At 47.9% G+C, this 25,891-nt stretch overlaps 1 protein-coding gene and 1 long non-coding RNA gene across 2 annotated transcripts in view; both read left to right on the top strand.

The window, feature by feature from the left end:
- Positions 1 to 20,666: 20,666 nt before the first annotated feature.
- Positions 20,667 to 22,343, top strand: LOC140685099 (uncharacterized). Its single transcript, XR_012058303.1, has 2 exons — positions 20,667 to 20,842; positions 21,967 to 22,343. It is a non-coding gene; the product is annotated as an uncharacterized lncRNA (long non-coding RNA).
- Positions 22,344 to 23,958: 1,615 nt separating this feature from the next.
- SMG1 (SMG1 nonsense mediated mRNA decay associated PI3K related kinase) overlaps positions 23,959 to 25,891 on the top strand; it is a 58,884-nt gene continuing 56,951 nt past the window's right edge. Inside the window, exon 1 of the mRNA XM_032751075.3 lies at positions 23,959 to 24,305. Coding sequence (XP_032606966.1) covers positions 24,217 to 24,305 — 89 coding nt within the window. The 5' untranslated portion in view covers positions 23,959 to 24,216. The remainder of the gene's footprint in view (positions 24,306 to 25,891) is intronic.

The raw sequence follows: 25,891 nt of genomic DNA, 5'->3' as shown, positions 1-25,891 counted from the left end.
CCGGGGGCTGTATCAGGGGCTGCACTGGGGACTGTACCGGGGGCTGCACCGGGGGCTGCACCGGGGGCTGCACGAAGCAGAGCCCCGTCCCTGCCCCACCCGGCCCCCTCTGCAGACCGGGACAGCCACCCTGGGCGTGTGCGGCACCGGCCGAGGCACAGGAGTGTCGCTCCGGCGTGGCTGTCCCCGCGGCAGGACTCTCCATCCCTGAGACCCTGCTGCCACCTCTCGGCTCCGCGAACCGCAGGCGCCGCCGCCTCGCCGGGCTCCCATGGCAGGGATGTCCTCGGGCGCTGCTCTCACGGAACACACTGTTCTGGGCGGTTGTACCACTGTTCCCTTTGCCCTCCGGAGTCACCCTGGGTGCGAGGGGACAGCCCTGAGCACACCCAAGGCGTCACCGTGGTGGCACCCGGCAGCCCAAGCTGAGCATCCAAGAGACCACAGCGTGCAGTGGGACACCAGCGGCTCTTTCTTCCGAACATACTCAAGTGGCTTTTTTGTGTTTCAAGCCAACATAGATAAAGATTTTCTCTAAGTTTGAAAACTATTTACTGAAAGAAATGGAAAGTTTCAGGCCCACCTGTTTGCTTCGGGGGCACTTTGCGATATCTGGAGCCACATAATGAGCCCTTTCCTGGAGCTTACGAGCAGCAAACAAGTGAGCATTCTATTTTATATGCAGTGTTTAGTCTGTATCAGGCCCAGGATTGAATGGTTAACTACTACCACCAGGCACAACAGGCTTCAGAAATGAACTTCAGAAAGTAGAATACCTGATCCCTCTCTGGTGAGCCCCATCCAGAGCTAAGTGTGACTCAATCCATCCATCCATCCCCACAAAATTCACCAGTGTGATTTCTTTCAAAACAAATTATGCTCTGACAGCTCCAGGGTACCAGCAGCTGTAGAGGTTATTTGTTAGAATGACAGCCCTTCTTTTTCATTTGTGCAAGACCATATAGCTCATCTGTGGTCCTTTGAAAAGGAAAAGAGAAAATGGAAATTATTGGAAAAATATAAGTGAGTAGTGGTGGCCACTAGGCTGGATGTAGGAAATGCAACCTGACAGCTCACTTTCCACCTCAGGCTGGAACTGAGCTGCCACCCACACTGCAGTGGCATGTTCTGAATGCCCCTGGGGCTGGTTTGTGCTGTGATCCCTTCTGCACCGGGCAAGCACCCATCACTGGTACTTGGTGCAGCTCCACCAGTGGCTTGGCTGCAGCTGCAGCAGGACTGAAATACCTCCTGGGGGTTCACTCTGAGTAAAACTTTATTTTGGGTTAAATGCTTTTGGGAGAACAGCCCAGTGACAGTCATCCTGACCAGCTATCATGAGCATGTGTTCTAGAGGTTCCTCCTATCCTTCCCATGGTGATAAAGCAAATGTTGGAGCAGCCATTAAAAAAAAAAAAAAAAAAAAAAAAAGAAAGAAAAAAAAAAATTGCCTGGGGTGATTATCAAGTCAAAGTGTGTGCCAGGTATTTTGTTGATGCAGATGTGATCCATTTGCATGTGATGTCTCTGGTAGTGATGTAAGCTGGTTTCCCAAATATAAGGCTCACAATAAATTGCTTTTCCGATACTGAAAAATAAATTTCAGTGATGCTGTATGGAAAGGAGGTGGGGGCAGCATGGGATGGGGATCTGCTCTGAGCTAATAGCCCATCGCTGAGAATAAGAATGTTAAATTGGTGCAATTGAGGCTGTTTTTCTTGCCTCTGCCCAAATCAACAGCAGTGAGTCATCACGGCAGACGGCATCGGCTGCCTCAGTGCAGGCAGCTGAACCTGCTGCTGCCTGGGGCAGGACTGATCCCAGCCAGCTTCAGCACCCAAACCATCATCATCCCATGCAAACGTGGCTTCAGGAGCAGACACCCGACGTTTTATTTTCAACACCCAAAGAAGCAGTGCCCTGCTGCCGTGCTGGGAGGGGAGGCTGCGGAAGAGCCCGGCTGGGCAGGTGTGTGGAAGAGGAGCCATGAGATGGGATGGGAGGCCCAGTGCTCCTGCCTTGCCAGTCCCACAGAGGCAGCCCCCGAGGGTCTGAGTGTTGTGGAACTGTAGTGATAGTGATACCAGGACCCTGCAAGAGGAAGCAAAGCCAAGCTCTGCTCTGAGCCTGCCCTGCAGCACCTGCACTCTGGCCAGCCCTGTGCCACCGCAGAGCGTCCCTGTGGCTGCACAGCCAGAGTGTCACCTCCCGACCCGGCGCAGTGAAGATGCAAACGGAGCAGGCTCAGGCCCAGCTGAGCCATGCCAGCACCTTGGGGCCATGCAGCTGTGTGCCCCCCTCAGGGAGCCTGGGAAATGGGGTGAGGAGAGGGGACTCTGGCACTCTGGTGCCCTGGCCCATCCAAATTGAAGATACCTCCTGGCATGTGTCCAGATCAATGACTGGAACACCCTGCATGCACCCACTTGCACAGAGCTGGTCAAGGCCGGTGGGGTCATAGCCCTTCCTCATCTGGAGGAGGAGTCCCCATCCATGGAGCTATTGTAAAGGCACATGTAGATGTGGCACTTAGGGACAGGGTTCAGTGGTGGACTTGGCAGTGCTGGGTTAACAGGTGGGTTAAATAGTCTTAAAGGTCTTTTCTAACCTAAATTATTCTACTATTCCATTATGAGTGCCCAAGGCTCCCCATGGCCCTGTAGGTAGGAGGCATCACCCCTGCCCACCCCAAAACCTCCTGGCAGGAGGACCTGGATGGTGCTTGGCAGGATGGAGTGGGCATCCTGGGGCAGTGCCAGGGCTGCAGGCACTGTACAAGCCCTCTCTTCCACATCTGAACATACACATGGCCAGTGACTGGGGAATACTGGATTTATCCAGGAAAGCTGCAGGACATCGATGTCACAGAGCAGCTTTTGCTGAGCAGCTTGATATGTTTTAGAAAGGAAGCAGAAAAGCCTTGGTACTTTGTCATTTTCCAGGCTTGACCAGCACAGCTCAGGAAAAGGTCAGCCCATGGCTGGAGATGACCCAAGGTCCCTGCAGGTACAGGTACAGCCCCTAACACCAGCAAAACCAGAAAATGATGAGACCTGCAGGCAGGACCTGGGAAGGCTGAGTTCAGTTTGCTATGGAGGTAAATATTTCAGTAGCTTTTCAGGGACAGTAGAGATGCCCTTTTGCCTTGGAAGTCCTTATCACCACAGATCCTCTGCCTCTTGCTTTGGAATGGAAATGCGGCTGAAGTTAAAGGAGCAGAGCTGAAAGCTGCTGCTTCCTCCCAGCCGGGGCTGCTACTACACACAGAGCCATGGGGTGGGGAGAGCCTGAGCCTGCATAATCATTGCTATCAAGACATCAGCCTGACTCCGCTCTGCTCTCCGAGGCACTCTCCCTTGAACAGCAACCTCCCAGATATCAATCAACCAGCAGGCAGATTAGATTAATTGGATTTCTGCATCTAAAACTGGTGCTGATGTCCACTGGTTGGAAGCCACTCCAGAGCACAGGCAGTTAAACAGAAGGTGTTTCCCTTTGTTTCTCAAAGGAGATAAGGGTACACAGTAAGAGGAGGCAGAAGAGACTAAGCAGCTGAATTAACAAAGAGTTTGGTATGCTTTTGGTCTGAGCACAACAGCCTCAGGAATTTGCTAATTAGCTGTGTCAGATCATTATCTTGCCAGCCAGTGAGGGAAAATGTAATTCAGTTTAAGCACACTTTTTTTTCCCCCTCTCCTTGGAAGCATGCTTGGCACTTCTGCATCTCCGTGTGCTGTTGTGTTGCTGCCCAGGTTTCAGGTGATGGATTCCCCGGGCTCTGTGGGACACAGGGACACAACCACCCCCAGCCCCTGGGGTGACACTGTGTGCAGCCTTGCTCCTTGCTGCTGCAGGAAAGCAAAGGAGGAGAAAACATCAGGGTTTGGGGTTTTTTGGTTGGTTGCATTTTTGTTGTCTTGTTGTTGTTTGCATCCAACAGGCCCCTGAATTACATCTCAAGGATGGGACCCTTTAGACAGGAATTCAGTCTTTAACTGCTTTCAGTCCTAAAGTACCACATGTTTTGGATATTATTGAATTATTTAAGAATATATCTTTGGTTTTCTGAAGGAGACACTGATAGATTAGGACCACAAGTCCCAGTCTCTCTCTTTAGGTCTGGCAGGGAGTGCCCAAAGGAGGCTGTGACCCCATGGAAGCCCAGGCTGGAGCAGGCTCCTGACAGGACCTGTGGAGGGAGGAGCCCAGGCTGGAGCAGGTTTATTGGCAGGACTTGTGGCCTCGCAGGGAACCCACACTGGAGCAGGCAGTGCCTGAAGGACTGCATCCTGTGGGGGACTCATGCTGGAGAAATTCATGGAGAACTATTTCCTGTGAGGGGAACTTCATGCTGGAGCAAGGAAAGACTGTGAAGAGTCCTCCCCATGAAGGAGGAGGAGGAGGAGGTGCTTTGGGTGCCACAGCAGAGGTTCCTCCATGTGCTGTGGTGCTTGGTGAGACAGGCTGTGTCCCTGCACCCCATGGGGAGCCATGGTGGAAACTGTCCCCGACAGGACAGCAGGAACCCCTTGCTGCAGCTGGGAACAAGGGGAGGAATTCAGTGCCAGGTCAAACCCCATAACCCAGCCCAAAGGGACTGGGGCTGACATCCTGCTCTGCTTTCCCCCAGCATACAGCACGGGGAGTTAGCTGAAGAAGCTGAAACAATTGCTTTTGAATACATTCCAAAACTAATTTAATATGCGATGTCTGCTGGGACTGGGTGAGTCAGAGCACTGTGATGGGACTCTGAATGTGCTGCAATTTATTTGTACTGAAGTTTAAATAAGATTGATGGAGCCATAAAGCCATTATTGAAGAGGCTTCATGGTGGAGCCCAGAGGGAAAATAAAGCATAGCAACAGGCTCTTGATTCTTTAACATCCTCCCACCTCACTGTGGGGTTGTGATGGTGGTAGGTCTTCTTTGTTGGCTGGGTTTGGGTCCTCAGAGAGCTGTGGGTGGCTGTAGACTGGATGCCTGGGACTTGTGAGAACCACCAGAGCTCTGCAAGAAGATTTCCCAGGAGATGAGGGTGGCTTGTAGAGCTGTATCTAGTAGAACCATGGAATAGATAGGGTTGGAAGGTATCTCTGGAGATCATCCAGTCCAATGCCCCTGTCAAGGCTGGGTCACTTGGAGCAGGTCACACAGGAATGCATGCAGATGGGTGTTCAAGGTCTCTGTAGAGAGAGATTACACAGGCTCTCTGGGGAGCCTGTACTGGTGCTCTGTCATCTGAGGATTGAGATGTGAAGTTGTTCTTCCTCATGCTGAGGTGAGCCTTCTTGTGTTTTAGTTTATGGCCACTGCTCCTTGTCCTGTCACTGGGCATCACTGAAGAATCTGGCACCATCCTCTTGGTACCTGACTTTGAGATATTTACATACATTAAGGTCAGTGTGGATTTTCTGGTTTGATACGAGATTTTGTCAGAAGTTGGCCTTGAGGAAGAAGGCTTGCTGCCCTAGTGAAGTCTGAGGCCAGCACAATGGGGATAATTGTTCCGTGATTCCAGTGGCTTTGCCCTGCAATGAACCCCACCAGCAAACCCAGCCAGGCTGGAAGCTGTAGACTGCCCATCTGCCACCAATGCTCTTGGAAGCAGAGCAAAGGAAATTGGATGGATGCTATAATAAAACTAGAAAGGATTATTTGGTTCGGTTTGCTTTTCAAAAATTAAGAACCTCTTTCAAGTGTTTTCATTTATCACCTAGATATAGACCAGCACAGACAAATATATTTATGGTACAAGATATCTCTAAAGGTCTTTCTTTATACTTCACAGCTGTGAGGTATCAAACCCTCAGCTTTTTTTGTGACGATTCATTCAAAGTAAGCTGTAAAGAGCAGCAGCAGAAAATATAATTGAAGCTGTGACAGTCTGCGCCCACAGGCTGGGCATCCCAGGGTCCCAGGCAGATCCACTGTCCCAGCAAGTTCTCAGTGTGCTTGAGTGGCAGGGATGGTCAGGAAGGGTCACAACAAACCTGTCCCAAAATGTTTACAGCCCTCCTATTTTGGTTGAACCCTCTCCATTTGGGTTTGTAGAAAGGTTTAGTGGCAGCTGCTGCCTTGAGGTTTGCAATGCTGCGTATGTGTGGCTGACATGTATGGTATTTCCCACTGGGAAATCTCTTTCCAAACATGCTGAATGAAACCTCAGCTTCAGGGCAAGAACAAGAAAGACTGGGCATGCACCAGGATTTCCAGCTGGGATATTTCTATCATTACTGGATAAAAAGTGCTGAAGCAGAAAGCTTCTGGGTAATTCAGAGTCTGCAGCTGGGTGTGTGTGACTTACTGATATGTTGACACGTACTCATTTTAGTTAAATCTGGTGTTTGTTTCATTAGTAGTGTTGATGTACAAAAGGCATTGTAATTAACTGCTGCATGTTAAAGATCAATTAGGTTTTACTCCCACTGAAAATGACATTGGTATTTGGAAGACATGTGCACCCACGTCTCCTTTACACTCACAGGGAAATTTATGGCCCAGCTGCAGAGAGGCCATTTTCTCTACAATGAACATTAAAATTTGGTTTCTAGCTCTGCCCTTTCTCCATTTGAGCATGTTTTTGTGTGCTGGGAGGAAGGTCCTGGAAAGATCAAATAGTTCAGTGCCAGCTGGGAGCCACCTGCTGCTCATCCAACCTTGCTGCCTTCTCTGGGGCTTCTCCTGGGTGATGGAAGGAGCTGATGATCCACGTCATGTGTGCTGGCTGCAGGGGGAACATCACCTGCCATAAGAGCTGCACTCCGGGGTCAGAACAGCAACTTAAGGTGAAGAACACCATCCCAGGTACCTCCAAGGGAAGTGATGTGGGGTCAGTTTGCAAGGCTAGTGCCTAGGGCTTTGTACTGCTTTTTTAGAAAAAGATACCAGGTAGAAGAGTGTGTGGTAAAGGTACTTGCCTGGGTTACCAAGAACAGTGAGTTAAGCATGTCCCAGTTTCCAGGGGCATCCCTGTGTGGGTGTCACCAGGCCCTGCTCATTGCTGGTGTGCTCCTTTGCTGGTTTGAAGCAGGGGGGCTCTTGCTGTTGATTTTGTGTTCATGCAACCTTGGATAGAACTTACTCAGGATCTTGGACCACTGCTTTAAAATAAAGTGGTATTTCAAGGAGGTAAACACATCTCTGGGATGAATTATTCAAAGTAATCCTTAAATGTGGGGTAGCACCTGCCTGGACTTTCCTGTTTCTGCAGTTGGTGTTGCAAGGAGGTGAAAGAGGCTGTTGCTCAATGCCTGTGACTAACCAACCCTTCCTGCCACAGCTCTTGACAGGCTCACACTCCCTCCATCCCACCTCAGCCCTGCTGGAACCTGGGTGCCCAGCATAGTGCTCTGAGAGAGCAGACCTGGGCCAAAATACCCCTGGGGAAAGGGAGCTGGGGGGTTCTTTCCACCCTGATAATTTCCCTGATGTGGTTAAGGGGGCTGGAGAGGGGCTGCAGCCATGGAGGAAGGCTGTGCTCAGGAAATACCTTGCTGCCAAAAGAAAGGAGAAGTGGGCAAAGTGGGGTGATTCTTGCCCTGGATCAGTTCGCTGGAGTGGTTTTGCACTGTGCCTCCCCAAAAACGTGTAGTGGCTCACACTGGGCAGGACTGGTGCCAAAGCTGGTGGAGAGAAGGCTCTCCCCATGTGATGGGGGCAGTGTGCTTTTACCAAAGAGATCAAGCACAGGGCTCCTTCCTGCCATTTCTCTCTCTTCCACACCTAGAGCTTCAAACACTGCTGCATAAAGTATATGGACGCCTTATCCTGTGTTTTGGTTTATGCTGCCTGCCATCCCTGCATGGCGAGAGAGGCAAGCTGGGTTTGGTACAGATGAGGCACAAAAGTGATTTCAGCTGCTAGGAACAACAGACTGAGGAGACAGAGGGAGCTGTGTGCTCTGCCTCGTGTTTATAGCTGTCACTTGCCATTTCTAATGGTGCGCACATTTTGTCAGTTTAATCAAATTGCTCCTTCTAACACTAGGTTTGCCCAGGGGCTTCTTTCCACTCCTTCCTGTGTTAGACACGGGTCCAGCGTGGGCTGGAGGAGCCGGCTGGGGCACAGGCCGGGCACAGGGCACGGCGTGTGGGGCTGCCGGCAGGGCCGGGCCCGCGGAGCCCGGGGCTGCTCTCGGCCCCAGAGGCGCTTGTGGGCAGTGGCACCGGGGACAGCAGTCACAGCTCGGGGGACAGCAGTCACAGCTCGGGGGACAGCAGTCACAGCTCACGGCACTGGCTGTCTCGCCTGCTGGGGACTATTTTTAGCGTTATCTCAGAAGCGCCTCCTCGCCGGCTGGAGTTGCTTAGCAGCCGCGGCGCTGCCGCTGAGGCGGGATGATGAAGGCACTCGTGCAGAGTTTCCGTGCGGGCTCCTCCTCCCAGCCCCGCAGCTCCCAGCCGTGTCCCCCGTGTCCCCTGCGTGCAGCAGTGCCATCCCCCGGGGGGTTCTGGCATCCCCCGCCCTGCCCTCACCCTCCGGCAGGCAGGCCCTTCCCTCTGGGCTCGCTGTGTTTGGGGACGGACAGAAGGGGCTCGGGCTCACAACACGCCCCTGTGGAAATCCCGAATGCGCAGCCAGGGAAACGCGGTGCGATAAACCTTGGCAGGATGCTTTGTTTGTTCCTTGGGGAGTCGTTTTACTTTCAGATGATCTGTTTTCTCTGACGTAATGTAGAATTACATGTGTCTAAAGCTGTCTACCAGAATTGCTGGTGTCTAAGAGGGCAATCTGTTGTAAAGGCAGTAGTACCCTCAGTTAGAATCAAGACTCTCAGACGACAAAAGCAATTATTTTCTGGAATTCAAAACTCTGGTACTTAAACTATATCTGCTCAAATGGATTAAATCAGATTGCTGAGCTACAGATAAGTCTGTAAATATATTAAGCTGAAGAAAGATTTCTTTTATGACTCCATGCCCCGACAGGCTTCTTTAAAAGGAAGAAAATCCTGAAATTAGTTACCGCAGGTACAAATACAACACACACACAGGGCTTTTAGGGACTGCTTTCCAAAATAGCAGGAGCCCAAGCTGGTGCACACTTATAAGCATGTCCCATAATTTGATAAAGCTGAAAAATTAGGCTGAGGCTGTCTGTGCATTTTGGGGCATATCCTATTCCTGTCTGCCCAAGACCCTCCAGGACATGCTGCAGCTCCTGTTCCTGCACTTGCATCCTCTCATCATGTGTGACCAGACATGTGAGGAGTGTGTCCAAGCTGGAGAGTGGTGATGCAGAGCCACAGGGCTTTGAGCACAGGCAAAGGAGGCTCCGGGAAGAAGAAGGCAGCAAAGGTGTGCAGGGAGGGCTGTTGGAGTGGGAGATTGTTTGATCTGGGCAGCTGAGCGAGGGACTAGAGGCTCCTTGATTACCCACTGCCTGGTTATCAGGGAGGGATGGGTATTGCAAGCAGAGATGCTATTTCAGGCGGATGCTGCTTGTGAGACAGAAGGTCCCTGTCAGGCACTGGGGCTAGAACACTGAAGGCAGGAGAGGGCTTCTGCTGTGTGTCAGAGGCTGCCAGGAGGAGTCCAACAGCATCCAAACCAGAGGCTGGATTTCTGCTCCAGGGAATGACTGCTGAATATCACACCCTGTTTAGTCCAGAGTAGTTTATGTTGCTGTGTTTTACACCCAGGATCCCATTTGGAGTATCTTCGCACCCCTCCTAAGCTGTGGGGAGGGGTAAGAGGTGTGAGCGCTATCACTCAACATAAAAGCCCTCTGTGTGTACCTGTAGTCCTATTATTAAGCATAAAAGGCAGAAATCAAATATCGATTTAGCCTTTTTTGCCAGCTTGCAAACCCAGATAATGCATTTTTAGGTGGCCATCCTACATTCTTTCTTGTTGAGACTTACAGGCTGCCACTGTTGGTAAATGTCAGCCAAAAATTAAGTAGGGTGTGAGAATGGGGCAGTCATGCATTTTCTGCAGTTGATGGTGACACCAAGGACCTTTCCAGCTCATGCTACTACCCAGCTTGCTGGCAAGCTAGCACAGAGTTGAAACAGCCTGAGGAAAAGTAAAATCCAGTGCTACACAAGTAGTACACAAAAAGGCATTTTGGTTTGGTTATGGTTGGCACCCTGGAGTAATCTTTAATCACTTTAAGATAAAATGGCAATTTCTGAGCAACTGGAAACTCAGCATTTCAGGGAAATCATTCCCTTAAAGCATGCTCAAGTGATGGAACTTTTCCCTCTACTTTGTCCTCTTTAACTGATGTACAGTAAAGGATGTGGAGCCAGTTACTAAGTGGGGTTTTCCAAGCAGCCCTGGGGAAGATGAATCTGGCAGACTGACCACCAAAGAGTGGACAGTCCTGTCCAAGGCAGCCAAACACAGGTGTGTGTTTTTGCCAGGAGACGATGGAGAATCCAGTGCTGAGGTGTCTGTGCTCCCAACCCTCTGCAAGTGCAGCCTTGTTTTCAGTGTCTGGCACATGTCCTGGCTGAACCAACCCAGCCTGTGCCCGACCAACCAGACGTGCCCCGGGTGGTGCTGGAAAGGTGATTCCTTGCCTTTTGGCTCCTGGTTGTTGCATTACACTTGTGCCCCTATTGGTTATTTTCAGACATTGTGCAATGCTAAAGAGTGCCGGTAAAGTCCCTCCCTCTGCCCCTGTGAGACACGGAGAGAGCAGCTTGTGTGCTCTCCTTCAAAACAGCTAAAACCATGAACCTGTGCATTTGCCAGCCAAGCCCTCGCTGGGCCTTTTGATGTGTTTAATGAAACACTTTCTGCATCCAAATTCCAGATGCCTCTGTCTCTGCCACCTGCTGCCAGCTGCTGCTGACTTGGGCTTTGCTGCAGCTAGGTAGGGGCCTTGGGGGCTTTTTGCATCCTGTAAAATAAATTTGAAATAAGAAATAAGGTTTACATGATTTAGGATAAGGCTTTATCCAACTACTTGTTTGCTTAAGGCTCTTTGCTTTGGCAAGCATGTCAGGAGTGGGAAAGGAAATGAGTGTCACCATTTGTCACACATTTAGTAATGTTGCATATAGAAAGGTAAATGCCAAGTGTACATATGCCATTTTATAAATAAATGCTGGCAAGGAAAGGCGATTTCTACCCAATAATGTGCCCTTTTGGATGTAAATGTTATGTATGTGTGGTAATATTTGGCCATCTGCTGCTGAGAGCAAGAATTGCACGGGCATGGCTGGAGGGAGCCCCTTCACACTGGCTCCTGCAGAAGCTGTAGCCAGGAGGGGGGACCCGAGGGGCCTCAGCACCCTGAGAGGTGCTGGGATCTGCTCCACATGGTGGGAGGGGGCTGACAGCCTCATCTGGGCTTCCTGACATCTAAAGAAACCTAAATCCAGGTTGGAGCTCACCATCTTGGTCTGTGATAGTATGTGTGGGTGGCAGCCAGCAGCTGACCCTGCTGGCCCGTGGCAATCTCTCCCAGGCTGCTGGGAAAATCTGTGTCTTTCAGTGGCTGGAGGTGTTTGTGGGAATGCATCTGCCTGATGTCTGTGACCTACAGGGTCATGGACCACACCTGGGAACAAAACCAGGGTACAACCAGAGAGGAAAAGGAGAGGTGTGACGAGAAAGAAGGGGAGATGAAAAAACCCACAGTGTGGGAAAGGTCTAAATTAAAAGAAGCTGGGAAAGTTGGTATTGTGCTTTACAAAAACATTCTGTAAGGGCACTCTGGTGAGCTCTGATAATATCTCAGTGTCTGGTCCTCCTCCCATCAGAGGGAGCTCTCAGGAGCTCATCCCTGGCACCCCACAGGTCTGGACACCTGAAGTCTGTCAGCTTTGCCCATATGGGTAAAAGGCATTAAGGAAATCTCCCCTGCATTTTTAGCTGTGTTATGTTTTCTGAGCCTGACCTGTGTGCGGGGCTGTGCTCTCACACCAATCGTTCCGGGCTCTCTTCAAGCACTGTGGATTTAATTGGCTTCCCAGGCAGGCACCTTGCACCATGCTCTGTCTCGTTGGCAGCCTTGGAGACATTTTGCCATTGTTCTTTTTCGCTTGGCATGCAAGTGTCTGCACACAGTGTCCAGAGTAACCAGGTCCAAGTCACTGATGACATCATGGTCTCTGGAAGAAAAACTTCCTCAGGGAGTAGGGCGGTGTGTGCAGCTTTGGGCTTAGTACAGTAAAAATTCCCTGTTTGTGTAGAAAATGAAAAATATGCTCAGAAAGACCACAGGGAGTAATAATGCTGACTGCTAACAGAAAATGTGCTGGGTGAGCCCAAAGTCAAGGTGCTTGTACTTTATTCTGTCCCAGCAACTACATGTGTAGGATGAACCCAGATCTCAGCAAATTCATCCTTGTGCCTTGGTGGCCGTTTCCCTCTCACAGGGCAAACTGTGGTCCAGAAGGTCCTGCCAGGATGGAGCAGCAGCTGACCTGCAGGAAGGGAGGGCTCCTCTGCAAGCCTCCTGTCTGGGGAACCTGGCACTTCAGGACTAGAGGCTGCTGAGCCCCAGGTACTCACTGGAGTTTCCCTTTTCATTCTTTTTCTTTCTTTACTTTTATTAAAGCTGACTGCTGGCAGCAAACTAAAGTCCTCTCTGCTGACATTGCTGCAGGAGAATCCATGGGCTTTTCCTGGTTTCCAGGGAAAATTGCAAACCTAAAGGCAGGGAAGAGTCAGCAAGGAGGAAGGGAGGAGGAACACAGCTATTCAATGGTCCTGGGAGATTTGCATCTGTCGGCTAATAAATGCAGTAGGATAACAATGGAATTAATTTTAAATCACCTAAACAATCCAAGAGCAATTACTTCATTTAATTATAAGCAAGATGAGGGAAACAATAGAATTTAATTTCAATAATACCTCTACCAACTCAGCTATTATTTTAATTTAATTTAAAGTGACAGAACTTCCTGCATTGCAATACTCTGCCTGAAAATACCATGCTTTATCTTCACCCTTCAGTCAATAAACCATGGTAAAGACTTTGCTTAATAGTCAGTACCTGACTGAAAAAGAAAACAGGACCCTACATGTTGTTTTAAAATTACATTTCCAAATCTGTGCAGCAATATCTGTTGTAAGTGCCAAAGTTCACTGGGAGAACCCAGCACTTAATTGGGTGATGACCTGCTTGTTTGGGTATTACTTATTAAGAATATATTTTAGATCTCCCTAGTATTGAAGTTCCTCTAAAGAACACACAGCCATCTCAGCCTGAAGGGGCTGAGCACTCAGCAAGATATGAGGGGACTCTTCCAGTAGTCCCAGGCTGGAGTAACACATCAAAATCTGGGCAAATAGAAAGTGACATGAGAGTAAAAATAACAGCTGGGCTTGTTGGCTGCAGGCAAGCTGGTGAGTGGCACAGCTGGAGAAGTTTTCACTTGCTGTCTCCTGATTTTTTGCCTTTGTAGTTGCTGGTTTTTTGGGGTTTGGATTTTTTGCTGATATTTTTAGCATTATTCCAGTTTGGTAGCACTTAACTTGGTTGCTATAATAACTGCTGCAGAAATTGTCATGAGGGAATTTATTCTGTCTTTGTGAGTATGTTTGCACTGCATGAAATAAAGAAGGCCTGAGGCAAGCTATTGAAGGACAAGGAAAAGACAAAATATTGACTCAACAATTCAGTGAGCATCATCTGCCCACTGTGCTGAACAAGGCATGGGTCCTATAAGAAAAATCTCCTTGATCATGTTATTAAAGAATATCTTGAAAGGCAAAAAGACAAGAGAACTGGAGACAGCTGCATGGCCTAGAGTAAGACTGATAATTTTTGAATACTTGACTTCACAGCATATGAATATATAAAATTCATACATGATTCATATAGGTATGTAATGGAACAGATATACCCAGACATATATTTCTAACTCATGTAAATAAGCGTTAGTGGTTTACTTTATTCTTGTCTTGGTGCTTGTTTCTTTTATTAAGAGCAGCCCCTTCTGATGTCCTGAGTCACTTCAGAGAGAAGGACATGAGGATCCAGCTTTAGCTCCTCCAGGCAGCTCTCTCAGTCCCATGCTTGGGTTGTTGTCAAGGAGACATATCTCTGGCATACATCTTCTCTGTGGTTTCTCCTCTTAGTATGCTTTTCCATTGCTATGGAGACTATCACAAACTCATTTAGCAACTCCCCAGTGCCCCACGAGGAATATGTATTTCATAACTCACTCCTCAGAACAAGGAGTGCTGTTTAATTTTTGGCTGCTCACCTGTATGTCCAGCCTGACCATGCCAGGGACTGTTAGTGCAGAGCCCTCATGAGCTGACACAGTGTGGCTCTAAGGGAGGGCTACACAAAGGTGTCTTCAGTGGGGATGGTTTGGGAGCTGAGACAAGCCTTGCGTGTGGGAGGTAGCCAAATTCTTGCCCTGGCTACTTGGCATGGCTCTCCAAGTCCAAATCCCTCTGAAGGCCTGCAGCAGTGGGTTTGAGCACACCAGAGTACCTTACTTCTGAGACACAAGGGAGAAGGATCCTGGCAAAATAGTCCCACAGGGACTTAATACCATGGAAAGATCCTTCCAAAGCTGATGCAAGTAAGCAGGCAAAAATAAATAGGGCAGCCTATAAAATAATCAAGTCCCATGTTCAAGGTGACAATTATGGCTCTGTGGTGACATGCTGAGATGGCAGCTGAGGCTGCAGTTCCCAGCTCCCTGCCCCGTTTCCCCACCCCAGTGCACAACCTGACATATTAGCATAATCCTCAACTCCAGTTTGCATTAATATGTCAGTCTATGCCCTGCAGTACCTCGGGAGCACACAGACTGTCACTTGGCTACCGGGGCAAGAAGGCCATAGCGGGGCTCTGAGATGGGGACAGTGACTCCGTTACCTTCCCTGGGTGGGACAGACTCCTCCTGTAACCAGAAATCTGTAAGTAGCCAGACGGTCTCCAAATCTCCACCTTAATGCTACACAGGGCCATAAATATTCAACAGGTACTAGGAACAGATGAATCCAGCTAATAGAATATAAATAAATAAAATGAAGTAATTAATCAATTCAGTCATTTAATAGAAATGTACAAATTTACATATTTTACTAAGGCACATGATTTCTAATGAAGTAGGGTTTGGGAAACCCAAAAGATTCACATATACCCTGTCGCTTATGCAAATCACTCTCTGTTCACTGATTTATAGCATCAGTTGGCTGTAAATGAAATTGCTTTAAAATGCTGATGTGCATCTCCCTGATGTGTATCAGGCTGTTTCCATGTGCTGCACTGAGGCTGGCTCAGCACAACCCAGAGCTGGGTGGGTGTAGGATGTGCACCCCAAAATCCCCCTCTGCATTACAGAGCCAGCACACGCACAGGTAGTGGAGAAGGAAAAGAGGAGGGAAATGAAATCTACCTGAGCAATTCACTTCAGTGTGTCTGAGCAGTGATGGGCTGCTTTGTAATTTGCTTCAGTGCCATTTTTAGTCTTGTGAAGTTCAAGAGGTAAAGGATACATTTCACTCAAACTTAGATTTGTTGTTTTCAACTTGGATCCCAGATCTGAAGGAAGTCAATTATGTTGATCCAGTTAGTATCCATAGAAATGTATGTATGTACACACTACACATGGGATTGCATTTCATGGCATGCCCAAGCAGCAATTCCATGTGCAGTCATGGTTCATATGCTACATTTCTCAGAGCCACTTTTTTTCTCATCATGGGTTTTCTTCTAGGTGTTTAAGGGCTTGGCTTGCTCTTCAGCTGTGTGTTGGTGAAAGCTTACAGCTAGAATTTATGGATTTGCAAACATGTCATTAAGGGGCTGGTGGATTGGGTCTGCACACTTGGAGCTAAATTCCATTTATCTGGAGAGTAGGTGTTTAACTAATGGCACATCAGACACGGAATAAATGCAGGGCAGCTTCTAGTGTCATTATTTTACAGAAACATCTGAACGAATGAGCTGAGAGAACAAAACATCGACTGTTTTTATATTCAGTGAACAGAAATAACAAGAAAAAGCACCATGTTGAAGCACTATCTTTGTCCATTAGTGATTACTGCAAGGTTAATTTTATTAATTCTGAAGCATTACCATATCTGTAAGACTGTGGAACAACAAGTTCAAGAAACTGAAAGAACCAAGTAATTGCAAACCATATGTTGAAAACAATCTAATTAATATCTCAAATAAGAATTTAAAGGAACTTTTGTGAAAGAAAACAGTAAGTTTATGTAACATTTCTAGCTGAATGAAGGGCTGATCGTGTCTGTTAACAGGGCTGTAATGCTCTGTATGCATTGGCTGCACGAGCTGTGGGTAAGGAGGATGGTGGTGCTACAGGAAACTGGGAAAAAGTGTAGCATAAATGTGGCCTAGGAAAACAATGAAAAAGAAGGAAAGATATGTGCTCTGTTTAAGGCCTCATTCTGCTTCAGATGATGAAGCTCTCTTCTACAGCAGAATTATTAGACAATATTATGTTATGTTATGCTTCAAGATGCCAACCTGATCAAGGTCCGACTAGTCTAAACATAAGAAAAAATGTAATTTCTGCCTAGAAAGCTTTAAGATATACAGGAGTTTATAAAATAACATATTTTTATGTAAGAAATCACAAGTACTGGGGACTAAGAAGTATGACAATATAAAAGTTTGAAAGAACATGTCAATAGGGCTTGATGAGATCTGCTGTCTTTCTTTTGCTTATTTCTGAGTAAATCCTTGCAGTTTTCTCTGTAAACATGCAAAAATTGAATTGAAATAACTTTATGAAGGCTGAAAAATCCAAAAGTTGAAAATCTGAGGAAAAGTCAGAAATCAGGTTGATTTGGAATAATGTGTGCTTTTCATGCACAAAGTCATATGCTATTTTTTCACCACAGCCTGGAGATGAGTCAAAGCTGCTTTTGAAGGAAGCTGTGGTTTGTAAGGCTGTTGTTAGAGAAGCTGCAAATTGTAGTGATTTATACAGGGCACTACGAGAAGATGATTTGGTGGTTACAATGCATGTATGTTATTTGGGAAATCAGATTCCCTTTTACATAATACTAGACAGCTCTCCCACACCAAGCTTTTCATAGGCTCAAAGGAATACCGAGTCCTTGCACGGCATGTATCTGGCAGTAAAAGGCAATTTATCCTCCTTTGATTCAGATTGAATTGTGTCATTATTCAGACATGGACACAACCTTTCTCACAAAAATAACATGCTATAACAACTATGCAGGTGAGATTTCAATCAAGCAGTGCCTGGGGCCTCAATTCCCCTTGTGGAGACTTTGAACCTTCCTGGGTTTGCTCTAGACAGTACCAGTGACTGCTGTCACAGGGATGCCATCCTTTGCAGCACCCTGCTTGCAGAAGAGCCAGTGAAACTGCTGTTGCTCCCTGTGTTTCCCCTGATTTTATCCACATCCCACAAGTCTATCCAACTCAGTTTGATTTCTGCTGGTGAGTGTTTTCCCACCCTGTTAGCATGTTATCATGCAAACACCCAGAGATGTGAAAGATTTTGTCTTTTTAGCTGGTTTTGTATGAAAGCAGAGCTTACATGGTCCCTTGGCCAGCAGATGAGTCATGGGTCCTCTAGGAATTACTTTTGGTCCCACTGCCAGCTTTGTGGTTGGACACCTCAACTTGTGAGTTTCCACAAAAATACCCTTAGAAAGGCTGTGAGAAAACTTGAGTGGTACTTGAGAAATGTGTGCAAAACTGACAGAAAATTTGGTTGTACATCACACATAAAATTAGTCCCACAGAACACTGTCTGGGTCAGAGCACTGAACTCTGACAGATAAGGACCTGCTGCTTAAATCTCTCTTTCTGGACTCATGGCTCCTCTCTTTCATGCTCTGATACTGTGTTTTTTCTCATAAAGAGTGGTTATTGAGCTCTCTCACGAAGTATGACTCAAGTGACATCTCTACTGATCTCATCAAAGTCTTTTTCAGAGGCTTCAAGGAAAGATGGAGAGATAAGGACTTGGTAAGGTTGAGATCTGGAACACATTAAAAAAAACAGGTAGGAAAATAAGCCTAGAAAAAGCAATTAAAGTTAGAGAAGATTAAAGGATAAATACCTTGGGGGAGTTTACTGTATGTTTCACTTCTATTTGTACAGCACCTTTTAGACCAATTTTTCTTTTCATTTTCATAGCACTCTACTATCAGCATAAGCACCAAACTGAACTAAATTAACACGTTGGATTCATTACACCATTCAAGCAAATTTCCCTGGGCTTATTATGCCTAAAGGCTCGATACTTTCCTGGCAGCCTCTTTCAAATTACCTTTTCAACAAACATGACATAAACTTGGGTCTGCAGAGCATGAAAATTTATGTGCAAGAGCAGTTAGTTTAACAGGTGGAAATTCTCAGATTCACCAGAAAGGTGAAGCATCAAGCACACCATTAATTTTTCAAAAGGGCTTCACAGTATAATAGTCTCGTACTATTGGCATCCATGGTGAGAGATAACTGCTTCTTGCTGCAACTCTGCCTTTCTCTGCAGTGCAGTACAGCGCACGCCAGCTCTGCTCCACCACTGTGCAGCATTTCATAATGTGCAATGGCTCGTGAGCCCCGATTCAGCAGTTCCCTCCCGCAGGATGCAGTGCTTCTCAGGCTCCTGCCCAGGCTCTCAGAGACAATGCAAGCAGCACAAATCTCCCCACAGCTGCCTGAACAGCCAGCCCTTGCAGCACCACGAAGGGATCTGCAGCCACGCTTGGCTTGCAGGTGCAGAAACCTCGGGCAGGACAGCGCTGGCTCACTGAGCAGGGCACGGGGAGCTGCTGCCCGGGGAGCACCTTGCAGTTGGTGTGAGTAAAAGCACACTTGACTCTCAGCCAGCGCTGTCTGCACATCAGACATTCAGCTGCTCCATGAAGTTTGATTTTCAGAGACGTTGAAAAATTTTTGTAACTGAATTGTTACAGTGCTGTCAATTTAACTACATAACACTGCAGAGAGACTATAACTTTCCTCTAAGGAGCTCTATGTGGATTCCAAAACTCAGAAAAGGGTTGCTGCAATTCCCACTCTTCTGAAACCAGCATGGACACTACTGCTTTGGGTTATCTCACAATTTTCACCCTGCCTGAAATTTAATACATATAATATGGCTGCTTGTATCAACAAAAAGATTACTCTCCTACTATTTTTCCTTGGACTCTCAGGACGTAAAGTTTTAAAGACTTGGAACTAGTTTAAGTTATGTATTTGTCAGGTCAAAATTACTGCAACAACTACTTGTTTAGAAACCTGTCACTTAAATGAAAGTGCTCAGTTTGTATGTTATGTATGACTGTTGCTGGTAATATGTAATAATATCCAGGACATTTAAGGAAGCATACACTTAATCAACAGAAAAACATACTATCAAAAACAGAATATGAAGAAACAGCTTATACACACAAACAAGGACTATTGTAGCCCACGATGTAATACATCTATGACAGGATGATGTCTGTGACAGGAGCTCAGATATTTACTCACATACTGTACATTATACTAGGAGCTGTATATTTCACGTAGGAGATGTAAAATGCCTTAAAGATGTAATAATAATAAGGAAATTCAGGAGAGCAAGTTCTAAGAAATTTAATGTCTTATATTTGTTGCTCTGTTGTAGAGGAATACTGTTCAGGAAAAGATATCCTCTAAAAGACCTTGAGGAAATGGAGCAGATGGTTGCATGTGCTATCCCACTTAAATTCAAAGTGGCTTTATAAATACTCAGGAAAAAAAATTCCAATGTTTTCCTAGTCTTTTGTACAAATAAAAGAAGCTAAAAGTTGATTTTTGTTGATATTCAAATTGGAATTCCAAAACAAGAGATTGACTTTTTTACACTAAAATTATTTTAAACTCAAAGCTGGTGGTGAACTAATGGTTCAATATGCATTGTTATTAGAATTATTTGTATGTTGGATCTCTGTATCAATGCACCTCATAGGATAAGGAAAAATTCCAGTTTGGGATAAGACATGTAGGCCTCAATAGGGGCTGCAGCATTTATTGCTGATGGATAGTGTCCCTGCTGGGCAGAGACCTCTATGGATCCTTGTACCTGCAGGGGTTTGTAATGATGAGCACAGTGGGAGTCCTGGGGGAGCTCCTGTGCACGCCGGGGGCTGTGCCTGAGCCGCCAGTACAACGTGTTCTGGACACCCCGTGCTCTCAGTGCCTGCACACACTGGCCACACATCGCGTGTGCTCTGAGTCTGCTATGCCCAGAAATAGTCTGTGGGGCCATTCAACTGAAAATTTGGTTGGTTATTGATAGAAACTGGATTCTGCCATCAAAACAGTAGAATTGGCAGTCGTACGGAGTAACTCCTCTAAGAATACTTTCTAATTTTTAAGAGGCATCTATCTGAAATACACAGACTACAGGATCTTGGTGACTGGTACTTCTCTGCTCTAGTTAAATACTGTTTTGCTCCTTGGCTTCTGTCCTGTTTCCACAAGAGGAAATAGCATCTCTTTCCCACTCATGGTTGGTGATTGTTTTTCTCTCAATCTGTAGCTTTATTATGGATCAGCGGGAGCCAAGGGCCAGGAGTGACTTGCAATCCTCAGCACATGCTGGTTTCTCCAGACACACTGCTTAGTAAGGAAATAAATTAGCGAGGGGTAAAAGACGCAATATGGTGCTTACCACCCTATTTCAGCACATTAAATATATACAATCTGCACTTCATTCCAACTAAAAATAACACTCAGATTAATGCAGCTTCCTTTGATACATTAAATCGAGAAATCATTAGCATGAATTACAAACCAGGACAAGTGTGGTTCACAGAGTCTGTCACTCCAGAGCTGTGCACTAGGATGGATGTGGGCAGTTTGATGGAGTGGACTGAGCATACACCCAGGGGTGAGACAGGGCACGTATCTCCACAAGTGTCATCAACTCTTTCTGGAATTTAAGGCAGGTCTTTTAAGTTCATATATTTCTATTTTGAGAAGGTCCATATTTGAACACTTTATTTTTTAGCAAGACTTCAGAATGTATGGCTCCAGCTGATGTCTGCGCTGGCTACTCAGTATCCAAGTTCCAAATCTGAGGACTGAAATTCAGAAGGTAGTTTTGAAAATCCTGGCCTCATCTTCCCTGGGTTTCTTAATTCCTAGTGTGATATCTGAATGGCCTTATCACATCTTTGGCTGATTGAAATCTGCTACTGAAAAAATGCTGTAGGAATAATTATTACTCTATCTCACAAATCTTGATGAGCTTTTTAACTAATATCTTTAATACCATTCAAATTTCACAATATAATAATCTTTGTAGAAACAAATCTAGAATATCTTTTATTTTGGTAGCTGTATAATATTTTACAGTGTTAAGGCTGTGCACAAAAGCAGCTTAGAAGCTGAACATCACTGATCCATTTTACAAATGGAGACAACTGCACTCTGAGGAGGGAACTGCATTAGACCAAACAGACTGCAGCAAATTCACCACTAGAATAAAGGATTTCTGATACAAAATTTACTCTACTGAACTCTAAATCAGTGGTTCTTAAACTCTTGGACGCAGGCAATTGTTGGTCATAGTATCCATGTTGCTTTTGCTTTCTTGCCTCCCCTTAGTAAATTAATTGGAAGTGTAGTTAAAAATTCATTGCTACTATTACCTTTTCCCTTAAGTGATTCATGTTTGTTACCACTGGGATGCTATGCAGTAATGAAACGAAAATAATCACTTGCTGCATCACTGGGGCAGAGGATCTGCTTGACTTAATTGAGAAGGGTCAGCAAATTTACAGCAGGTATTGTTGCTATACTTACAGAAAATAATTTTATGGTATATTGTGTAATTCTGGATGTCCATCTCAATTATAAAGGATGGGAAAAAAATCTGTCATGACTCACAGAATTGATTGGTTTTGCAAAACTAATTCACTTAAGATTCACAAATGTACATCAGTTGAAAGTCAGACTTATGGGCAGGAGTCATTGCATGGAAGGGGCATTTTATTTTGATGAAGCCTTGTGATACAATTTTTTCTTTTTGTCCTGAAATTGTTTTGAAATCTCTATGTCTTGCAGGCATTGCTAACTGACTGCAAGGCAATAGGACTTTATCAGCAGGATGAGGGCTGCCCAGCAGAGTCCAAGGGAGGCGGCAGGATGCCATCTGTCTGAGAGAAGACTCCAACAGAACCCTGGCATATTAGGAGGATTTCTAATATGGAAATAGGCACAGGAGAATTTCAGAAGTCTCCTCAGGTCTTGCAGAGATCTCAAGCCTTGGATATTGCAATTAAAAAAAGATTTTGATCTACTCATGTCTCTTTGCCGAATATCTGACCAAGCAATTATGATTCTTCATAAATAAGGGATAGGCTGCTGTCAGGAATTGGATTTAACAAATCAGCTAATGTAAGTTTCTAGACCTTGCAGGAGAAATAAAAATATGCCACAGACAGTGTACACACCTTTTTTGGGGAAATGTCCTTAGAATATCTACCAAATGGAGGCGACCTTCTTTCTCTCCTCAGAATTGTCTGCCTTCCTGGCAACAGACAGGCTTTGCCAACAGTGGGCATCAAATGCCCTTCCAGCAACTGTGGAGACAGCTTTGGAGGATAGCACAGATAACCATGGAGATACACGAAAATGTATCTGGGTTTAGAAAGACATTACTTTGCTTTTTACATGCATTTTACAAGGTTCCTGTGAGGAAGATGGGGAAACCTTAGGGGTTCGGTTAGTGTTTAATGTGGGCCTGGTCAGCTTTCTGCTGATGGCTGCTGAACATCAGACTCCCTGTCACTCATGGATGGGCGAAGTGCCCTAATGTGGAGAAGCATGGGGATGGGGATCTGCTCCATTCGGAGGGACACAGCTCCCTGCAGACCCCAGTGAGGAGTGGGGTAGCACAGACAGACCTGTGCAGAGGGAAGGGGGGAAATGGCAGCAGGGCAGGGTCTGCCCTCCAGCCCCGCTCAGGTCCTGTCAGGCCCGGCTGCTCCCAGGGCTCAGGTCCCCCTCACGCCTTGGAAACCTCAGCCCCGCAGCGCTGGGGCCGAGGCTCCCCTCAGGACTCGGGGTCTGGGGTGCCCTGGCTCCCCTCAGGACTCTGTCTGGGATGCCCTGGCTCCCCTCAGGACTCGGGGTCTGGGATGCCCTGGCTCCCCTCAGGACTCTGGGATGCCCTGGCTCCCCTCAGGACTCTGTCTGGGATGCCCTGGCTCCCCTCAGGACTCGGGGTCTGGGATGCCCTGGCTCCCCTCAGGACTCTGGGATGCCCTGGCTCCCCTCAGGACTCGGGGTCTGGGATGCCCTGGCTCCCCTCAGGACTCGGGGTCTGAGATCCCCTGGCTCCCCTCAGGACTCTGTCTGGGATGCCCTGGCTCCCCTCAGGACTCGGGGTCTGGGATGCCCTGGCTCCCCTCAGGACTCGGGGTCTGGGATGCCCTGGCTCCCCTCAGGACTCTGTCTGGGATCCCCTGGTTCCCCTCACAGCTGGGGACAGGGAGCCGCCGCCTCCCGCCATGTCCCGGGCACCCCGGGACTCCTCAGCCGCCAGGATGCTCTCGGGGCCCGGGACACCCTTATCCTCAGGATGGCAGGCCATCGTCTTAAGCTGCGCGCAGGGAAGGTTTAGGTCGGATATTAGGAAGCAGTTCACAAGAAGGATTAGACACTGAAATGAGCTGCACAGGGAGGTGGTAGAGTCACCGTCCCCGGAGGTGTTTAAGATTGGACGTGGCACTTGGTGTCATGGTACAGTTGACGTGGTGATGTTCGCAAAGAGGTTGAACTCGATGATCTCAGAGGTCTTTTCCAACCCCAGAGATTCCGCGATCCCTTCACGCTGCCGGCGTTGGGACGCCCCGGCTGCCCTCCAGCACGGGCTCCCCTGGCAGGTGAGCGGCTGTCACCGCCTCCCGCAGGGCCGGGGCTGACACCCCTCTCAGCGCCCGGAGCGGTGCCGCCGCCGGCCGGGCGCTCCCGGGGGAGGCGCGGGCGGAGAGCAGCGGGGACCCCCGGGCGGGGATCCCGTCCCGCGGCTGCCGGAGGCGGCGCCGCCGCCCCCGCGCCCCGTGCCCGCCCTCCCGGCGTGCCCCGCGGAGGGGCGGGCGGCTCATGTCCGCCATCCCGGCGTGCTGCGCGCCCGGGCAGCAGCCGGAGCAGCCGCGGCGGCCGCGTCCCCTCCCTGCGCTGTGAGACAGCAGCACCGCCTGCGGAGCGCGAGTGAGGAGCCGCCGCCCGCGCCTCTCCCCCCGCGTCCTCCTGCTCCTCCGCCCTGTCCCGCGCCGCTGCCCGGCCGGCCATGCCGTCTCGGGCAAGGTAATGAGCCGCAGAGCCCCGGGGTCTCGGCTGAGCGGCACCGGCAGCAGGCAGCACTACCACCCGCGGGGCTGGAATGACTGGCAACCCAGGTGGGCAGGGCTGGGGCCGGGGCGCGGGGTCGGGGCTGTGCGAGCGGGGCGGGCGGCTCGGCCGGGCCCCGCCGCCGGGCCTGGGGCAGCGGGGCGGCGGCGGAGCCACTTCCTGGCGGCCGGGCCTAGCGCGGGAGGGCGGCGGGCCCAGGCGGCGGGACGGGCCCGGCTCTGCTAGCGCTCGGCGGGGTGGGAGCGCGCCGTGCTGCCCCCGGAGCCCCGCTGCCCCCGGAGCGCCGCTCCCCGGCCTGTAGCGTGTGCGGCCGGTGGCCGTGTGTGGCTGCGGGCAGCGCGTCCCGCCCTGGCGGCCGCGGGGCGGGCGGGGGGCTGCGGGGGCGGGGGAGCGGGGCTGGGCTCGGGTCCCGCATTTGCAGCCTGTTTTTCAGCTGGAACACAGCTAGGGAAGAGCTGAGGCTGCAGGAGTACTCGTAGTTTTGGAGGGTTAACGCCATACTACATAGGTTTATTTGAGTTTTTTTTTAGATTTTTTTTTTTTTTTTTTTTAAATCTGGAGAATGTAGTAGATCTATATAAGCTCTCACCCCAGCCTGCTTAAAATGCGTTGTAAGGCTTTAGGTGTGTTTACACCTGGCACGTTTTAGTAAAATTCAAAGTCTATTCACTTCTTTAGTTAGATCTAGAGTGTATTTCAGGTCCAAGTTATTTCTAATGTATGTCATGCCAGTATATTTGCTCGAGCCTTGCTGTTTTCAGGGTCAAAATTGTCGTGTAGAAATCCTATATAAATTTGGTGTTTCTTAAGTTTTTTGAAAAATATGTGGATTTGAGGCTTTTAAAAGTGTTTTTGAAAGTTTAACACAAGATGGGACCCTACTTACAAACTTTCCAGTAGAGAACAGAGTGGCACATGCTTGGGAATATATTGACAAGTGATGGTCCCAGTCTTACGTGGTTTTGACTAGAAAAATTGGGTGAATGTGAAGGTCTCTTCAGCATTTACTGTGAAAGAAGCTTTCCTTTTGCTTCAACAGCTAACAGCACAGCCTCTAGGGACAGTGCTAGAGGCTGTTCAATTCTTAATGTATGGGGCATGGTTATTTAAATTCTAATTTCATCTGTGATTGAAATACTTGGTCAGTTAACTTACTATATTTTTCCTCACTTAAGAACTTATGAAGCACATTGGTGACATTTTCTTAGAGCATCTAGATGTTTTGGGGAGAAAATTAAGAAGACTGATCTGTTACTCCTTACCTTCTTCTTTGCTTCAGTTTTCAGGGCTTCAGTCTGTAATTCTGAGCCCTAATAGTGACCTTTCCACCTGGAAGAAATTGGATGTGTCTTTGCAGTGGATGACTTCTATAAATGCATTTTGGTTGGATATATGAATTTGTCATGGGTTTTGTCTTTTTATCAAAAAATTACATCTTATGAGGGTTAGGAAGCTGATTTTATCCAGTGTAGTATTGCCTGCAGTGGGTTCAGTGGTGTTAAGGGTGAAAGTAAGAAAGTAGCTGCAGAAATGCTTTGCCTGGTGATAAGGCTGGTTTAAGAAATTACCTCCATGTGTGCCTCTGCTGTGTTCCCTGTAGTCTGGTGCCTCCTTAGCTCTCAAGTACAGCTCT

Source organism: Taeniopygia guttata, chromosome 14, assembly GCF_048771995.1.
Source record: "Taeniopygia guttata chromosome 14, bTaeGut7.mat, whole genome shotgun sequence".
Taxonomy (NCBI): Eukaryota; Metazoa; Chordata; class Aves; order Passeriformes; family Estrildidae; genus Taeniopygia; species Taeniopygia guttata.
Note: the sequence above shows the minus strand (reverse complement) of the source record. Positions and strands in the feature narration are given on the sequence as shown.